This window comes from Orycteropus afer, unplaced genomic scaffold (assembly GCF_000298275.1).
Source record: "Orycteropus afer afer isolate SDZICR_OR568_19922 unplaced genomic scaffold, OryAfe1.0 scaffold00622, whole genome shotgun sequence".
Classification (NCBI taxonomy): domain Eukaryota; kingdom Metazoa; phylum Chordata; class Mammalia; order Tubulidentata; family Orycteropodidae; genus Orycteropus; species Orycteropus afer.
In genome coordinates, this window is record NW_006922209.1 from 522,807 (window position 1) to 530,481 (window position 7,675).

Consider the following 7,675-nt stretch of genomic DNA (forward strand, 5'->3'; position numbering starts at 1 on the left):
AATGTTTATCAGGCTCACGGCTGAACCAGCCAGCCAGCTCTCCTCTTGACAATCCCATTCCTGCCTCTAGAGCTACCATTGCAGCTACTGAGGCAGATTTTGAGGGACCCCAGAGGGGCCCACAAGGAGGCAGAGGAGGTTGCTGCCACTGCCCCTCTCTACTCAAGCACCCTGGAAAGACCAACTCCTGCAGCAGGAAGGGTAACAGCAGAAGCCAGCCACCCTCTCCTCTGTGGCCCAAGCTGCTGAGCTCCTCTTCCAAGCAGCTATTAGTTTCCAGAAAGCTGGCCTTGAATTCCAAGCCCTCGAAGAGCAGCAGCACATTGCTTATTTCCACAGGGTACTCTCTGCCCTGTGGGGCAGCAGCAGGTAGGCAGGGGGTGGCTATGGGGAGCATGGGTACAGGCTGTAACCTCGCACCAATCCGTTATCTGAGCCCTGGAGCTGCCAAATGTGCAGCTGCCACCAGGACCCAAGTCTGCTCAAGTACCAGCCCTAATGGTAAGAACTTGGGGTCCAGAGCACAGTGGTGTCAGGGCACAGCAGTTCTTAGAGTCTGAGCTCCAGGGCCTCCTCCACATGCTCCTTCTCACATAATGCCAATTTTCCATGACACTCTGGTCTTTGGGCTCTAACCATGTCCATAAGTGAGGAGTGGATAGATAGATAGATAGATAGATAGATAGATAGATAGATAGATAGACAGACAGACAGATATAGGAGCTCCCAATGCCAACTAGAGGAGGATAGCTCAACTAAAGGGGGTCCTGAATGTTTGCTTTTGCTAAGGGAGTCTCCAGGTAGTGCAAAATGTTAATGAGCTTGGCTACTAACTGAAAAGTTGAAGGCTCAAGCCCACCCAGAGGTCCCTTGGAAGAAAGGCCTGGTGATCTACTTCTAAAAAATCAGCCATTGAACCCTATCGAGCAGTTTTACAGACATACATGGGTTTGCCATGAGTAGAAGTCAACTTGATGGCAACTTTTTTTTTAATGCTGTACAAGTATTATATATATAGTCCACACAAATCAAAGAGGGTACAATTATCATCCTCATTGTCCAGTGGAGATCTAAAAGGAATTTGTGGTTTCTCCTGGTTCATATGGCTAAAAAGTGACAGCTTATGGGAAAATAAACTTAATTCTTTCTGTATCCAAAATGCATGCTCTTAAATACTATATACACTATTTCTTCTTACAATTTCATATTGGGACTCTTGTCTAGTGTTTATTCCAACCCTCTCATTCATACAATCTCTAATTCCAACCACACCCATTGCCATCAAGTTAATTCCAACTCATAGCAACCCTAATGGACAGAAGAGAACTGCTTCCATAGGGTTTCCAAGGCTGTAAATCTTTAGATAAGCAAACTGCCCCATCCTTCTCCCATAGAGTGGCTGGTGGGTTCAAACCACCAAACTTTTGGTTAGTAGCCCAATGCTGTGATCACTGTACCACCAGGAACCCCACAAATCATTACCACATAAAAATTTGCTTTCAGTCCCAAGAGTCAGGAGAAAACCTCAAACCCTTGAGGGAGTCTTGCAGATGATAAAATTACTATTGATTTAAGCATACTCACCACCCTTGATTTACAGCAGTTTGCTTTGCACCACTTGGCTGAGATAGACATGGTTATGCACAATTCCAGCCAGGTGAGGATCAGCATTAGAGACAGCAGCCCCTAGGGAATATGATGGCCCATATCAAACCCAGTGGAAATATCCAGGGAAAGAATATTGACAGGAAACCAGACTATAACATCTCCCTCTCATAAAACCAATTGAAGCAACCCAAACATTGTTTAAAACACAAACACACAATAGCACTCTAGAAGGGACAACCTAATGACACAAAAAGATTTTCCCTGGACAGAGGGAAATACTTCTGTATCAGTCCACGTGACATAGCCAGGGGAAGATGAGGCTGTAGAGGCAAAGCTCTGAAAATACCACTAGCCCATTGCCAACAAGTTGGTTCCAACTCATAGTGACCCCATTGGTTACAGAGTAGAACTACCCAATAGGCTTTTCTTAGTTATAATCTTCATGGAAACAGACCATCAGACCTTTCTTCCACAGCACCACTGGTTGGGTTCGAACTACCAACCTTTAGGTTAGCAATCGAGTGCAAACTGTTCACAACACCCAGGGACCTTGAAACTACCACTCATATCTACCAATTTGAAGACCAGTAAACTAAGGCAATGAGAAGGCATACCAGACAAATGGACAAAAATGGTCTCTCTGCCTTTTTGTTTTTAATACTTCACAGAGACTTAAACACCAAATAAAATTGTTACTATTATAGTATTATTGGGGCATCTAGAAGGGCAAATACAAAATTTATCTGAAGGAAAAATATCACAAAAATCAAAGAAAATCAGACTGAGAAAAAGACAAATAATTTAAAACATATTAAATAAAATAAGGTAAAATTCTTCCAAGAGTAGAGTCAGAAGGGAGTCCATAAATAAGAGTTCATAGCTTAAAATGAATGAAATGAGTAAATGTGAAGGAAAATATAAATTTCTGAATTGACCCCAGAAGAGGTAGAATACATAGACCCAAACAAAGAAATAATAATTTGGGGAGGTTATTAAAGAACTTCCCGTTAAAATGACCCTACTCAAATAAGTTCAAAAGTAAAGTCATTCAAAATGTCGATGAGTTATGTGACAATTCCAGGACACACAGAAATTTATATATCTCCCAAGTTATATTAAGCAAGGAAATGCGAAGTAAAATGGGGGAAGAAAAGCATAATCTTCCTGGGGAGTATAATAATAACAATAATAATAACACGATGTGCTAAGCTATTTTAATTGCTTATTAAACATTCACTCATTTAATCTTTATATATATATGTATGTTCCATGGAAGGAAGATAGGGCAATCTACTTCCACAAAGATTTACTTCCTTAGAAACCCAGTAGGGGTCACTATGAGTTGGAATCAACTTCATGATAGTGGATTTAGTTTTTTGGGTTTATATGTGTGCAGGACTGGGCAGTGTTTTGTTCTGTTGAACATGGGATCACTAGGAGTCCATATCAACTTGACAACATCAACAACAATCCTTATACCAATCCTATGAGATAGGTACATTATTATTCTCATTTCAGAGATGAGAAAATTAAAACACAAAAAGATTATCTGATTTGTCCATGATCCCAGAGCCAGTAAGTGGCAGAGCCAAGGTTCAGATCAAGGCTGCATTGTTCTTAGATGCCATCTAGTTGGCTCCAACTCATGGCAACCTTTCTACAAGAGAACAAAACATTGTCCGACCTCTGCCATCCTCACAATCATTACTGTTGGGGCACACTGCTGCAGCCACTGTGTCAATCCACCACTAAGGGTCTCCTTCTTTTTTCATTGGCCTTCTATTTACTAAAAGGAGCCCTGGTGGCTTGATCCCACCAGCCACGGGAGAAAGATGCAGCTGTCTGGTTCCATAAAGATTAAACCAACCAAGCCCAAACCCATTGCCATCGAGTCAAGTCCAACTCATGGCAACCCCCATTGGGTTTCCAAGGTTGTAAATCTTTATGGAAGTAGATTGTCTCGTCTTCCTCCTGAGGAGCAGTTGGTGGGTTTGAACCACTGACCTTTTGGTTAGCAGCCAAGACTAGTACCTAGGAAACCCTATAAAGTGATCTTATTCTGTCCTATAAGGTCGCTATGAGTCAGAATTGACTCAATGGCAACCATTCTACTTTATCAAGCATGATGTCCCTCTGTGATTGGTATCTCCTGATGATGTGTCCAAAGCAACATAAAAAACCCACTGCCATGAAGTCTATTCCGACTCATAGTGACCCCCATTGTGTTTCTAAGGTGATACATCTTTATGGGAATAGATAGCCCAGTCTTCCTCCTGTGGAGTGGTTGGTGAGTGTGAACCTCCAGCTTTCTGGTTAGCAGAGAAATGACTTAGGCATTGCACCACCAGAGCTCCTATAAGCAATATAAGACCTAATATATTGTGTATATTTTGGAATATTTTAATTATATTATAATTAAAGATCATTTTCAAAAACATACTGTTGATGAGGCTCCCATGAGAGTGCATAAGTCTGATGACTGTGAATACTGACAATTCTTGAATGCCTGGTTATTAAATGCTAAATTTACGGAGAGCAAAATAATTCCGACGAATGCAATTACAGCGCTGGAAACATTCATCTCGAAACTTCTCTCCATCTAAAATAAAATAAGAATGCTCTATTAATGTATGCAGTACATACTTCACTCCCTCAGCTACAATTCATTTAAACAAGTATTAATTAAGTGTTTACCCATCCAGCAATATCCTAGATGCTAGACAACATTGATGAGCAAACAAACAAAGATACCCATTGCCAAAGGGGCAAGGAGGCCACATCTTCTGACCTCCTCTAACCCCACAAGAGGAAGACAGGATCACTATCCAAGGCCTATTCCTGTGAGGCCAGACATGCTGCTTCCTTCCAGCCCTTTCACCAACCCTGATACCAACTATTCCTCCTGCAGCACCCACCAATTCTCTGCTGGGTTTGATAATTCGCTGCAGTGCCCACACAGAACTCACAGATTGTGGGGTTTATTAGGGAAGCAAGAGGCTACAATTCAAGTTCAGAAATGCACTCAGTCTCTCATGACCGACTGTCTCACTTAGCAGCCAGCAGTCTCTCTCTCTCTCAGCAGCCCATGTCTCTCATGTCTCTCTTTCAGCAGCACGTGCCTCTTGCATCTCTCTCTCAGTAAATGCATTTCTCTCAGCAATGTGTCTCTCAGCTGCAGTGAGAGATTCCTTCTGGCTCTAGGAGGGCTCCTTTTGAGCCTGGCAGAGTGGCCAAACTAATCAATCCCAACATCAGAATTCTATACACCTGAGAGAGAGAGAACTTCCCAAAAGATTGCTTCATGCCACTCCCAACAGAAATACCCCAGGTGGATAACCTTAACAATCAGGAACTACTCAGTTGCTCATGGCAAATTCCACCACGGAATTTACAAAAACCCATCCTCACGGAGCTTACATTTAAGCAGCAATGACAAAGAAATAATGAACACACTATTAGGTAAATTATATTGATTTTTTAAAAATGAAAAAGCACTGTAGGATAAAGAATAGGATAGGATACACATACATACGTACATACACACACACACATATATCTATAATTAAAAGAATCCTAGAATCAAATGGGAATGAAAGCACAATATATCAAAACTTTTGGGACACAGCAAAAGCAGGCTCAGACATAAATTTATAGCATAAGTCAGAATCAACTAAATGCAGAGCAAGGAAAGGGTATTTGTAGTATTAAATAGGAATGACTTTTGGAGAGAGATATAAAGGAACTGAGAGTAAACTATAAGCATATCTGGGTAATGACCTTGAAGTCAAGGAAACACTGAATTCAAAGTCAAGTGCTCAGGTGTGCTACAGGGAAACCAAGAGGGGAAGAATATCTGTAGGGGGTGACCAACATGGCCAATATTTGAAATAAAGACAGAGAATTCAGAAAGTCACATCATTTAAGGCCTTATGGGACCTAGGTGGCACAATAGGTTAAACACTCAGCTACTAAACAAAAGGTTAGCAGTTCAAACCCATCCAGAGGCACCTCAGAAGAAAGGCCTGGCAAAATGCTTCCAAAAGGTCACATCTTGAAAACCCTACTATGGTCACAGTCTTAAAAATCCCACTGTGCACAACAGGGTCACCATAAGTCAGAATTAACTAAACAGCAAGTGGTGCCCAGGTGATGGAATGAACCTTGGTTCTTACTCTAAGGAAAATACAGACCCACTCCAGGGGGTAGAGGGAAGGTTAACCAAAGTGGTAACATCATTAAATTTATATTCTAAAAGGATCACTCTGCTGTCTTGATTGAAACTAGTCTACAGCAGGCCCAAGTGAGTAGCAAGGAGCTCCATTAGTCAGGACAGATGATGGTAGAGTGAACAAGGGTGTTACCAGAATAAAGGTGAGAAAATAACCAACTCAGATAGAAGTTAGAGCCCATGGGATATGCTGACAAACTGGACAAAGGATTATGAAAGAACTGTTGAAGATTATTCTAAGCTTTTTGCCTGGGAATTTGGAAGGATGGAGTTTCTATCAACTGACATAAGAAAGACTGTGGATGGAAAAATTTTGAAGGAGATAAGGAGTTGAGTTTTGGACCTTTTGTATATCTAAGTGGAAACAATTAGATATGTTAGTCTGCTGCCCAGGAGAGAGACTCAGACATAAATTTATAGCAATAAGTGCACACATTAAAAAATAAAAAAAATCATCAAAATCAACTCCTTAATCCAACAGCTCCAACAATTAGAAAAATAGCCTATAATCACCAGAAGAAAGAAAATAATAGATTCAAGAACACAGCATAAAAACAATAGGAAGAATCAAAAAAAAAAAAAGGAGAAATCAACAACTAGAAGTTGGTTCTTTGAAAGTATTAATAATAAAGTCAACAAACTACTGGCCAATTTAACAAAGGAAAAGAAGGAGAAGACGCAAATAACGTGAATAAGAAATGAAATGGTGACATTACAACAGAACTAGAAGGATAATAATAGAATATCATGAAGAACTGTGCTCCAACATATTTGAAAACCTAGAAGAAATGGAAAATTTTCTAGAAATATTTACCTAACACAGACTGAGGTAGAATATTTCAACAGATCAATAATGAAAGAAAAAAAAACTAACAGGTCATTATTAAAAATGAAAAAATAAAAAACTCCCAACAACAACAAGTCCTGGCCCAGACTTCTTCTTCACTGGAGAATTCTAGCAAATATTCAGAGAAGAACTGATGATGCCAATTCTACTCAAACTATTCCTGAACATAGAAAAGGATGGAATACCCCTGAATTCATTCTATGAAGTGAGAAAAATCTTGATACCAAAACCAGGCAAAGATACCACTGAAAAACAAAATTATAGACCAATATCCCTCATGAACATAATATAAAATTTCTCAACAAAATCCTAGCCAATAGAATCCAATGTCATATTTAAAAAAAAAAAAAAAAATCATGACCAAGTGGGATTCATACCAGCCATGGAAGGATGGTTCAACATTAGAAAACCAATCAACCCAATCAACCACATAAATTAAAAAAAAAAAAAGGAAAAGAACCACATAATCATATCAATCAATGCAGAAAAGGCATTTGATAAAATCCAGCACCAATTTCTGATAATAATAATAAAATGCTCAGCAAGAGGAAATGAAGCTAAATTCTTCCACATAAACTATAAAGATCAACAACGAATAAATATGGGAAAACTTAGGGGCCCTAATATATGGCATAAATAGTCTAGCAAACATGACTGAAAATTCACAAACAGTAGAAGATAAACTAAAAGGTTGAGAGCTCCTAAAAATTAAACACCATTGTGCATTAAAAAAAAAAAAAAAAAAAAAATCTCCAAAAGAGTGAAAAGAGAATCTACAGACTGGGAAAAAAAATATTGGCAATCACATATCTGACAAAGGACTAATCTCTAAAATGTACAGAAAACTTCAACACCTCAGCAACAAAAAAGTCACTTCACCAAGGAAGACACTGAGTCACCCAACAAATACATGAAGAAATGCTCATAGTCATTAGCCATTCTCACTCCTGTTGAGTCAGATTTGACTCATAGCGACTCCTCCTTGGGTTTCC

The 7,675-nt window shown here is 39.6% G+C and overlaps 1 protein-coding gene across 1 annotated transcript in view; it reads right to left on the reverse strand.

Annotated features, from left to right (window-relative positions):
- Positions 1–327: 327 nt before the first annotated feature.
- MS4A3 (membrane spanning 4-domains A3) overlaps positions 328–7,675 on the reverse strand; it is a 13,989-nt gene continuing 6,641 nt past the window's right edge. Inside the window, exons 3-5 of the mRNA XM_007956449.1 lie at positions 4,049–4,207; positions 1,585–1,686; positions 328–384 (exon numbers count right to left, since the gene is read on the reverse strand). Of these exons, the coding sequence (XP_007954640.1) occupies positions 328–384; positions 1,585–1,686; positions 4,049–4,207 (318 nt within the window). The remainder of the gene's footprint in view (positions 385–1,584; positions 1,687–4,048; positions 4,208–7,675) is intronic.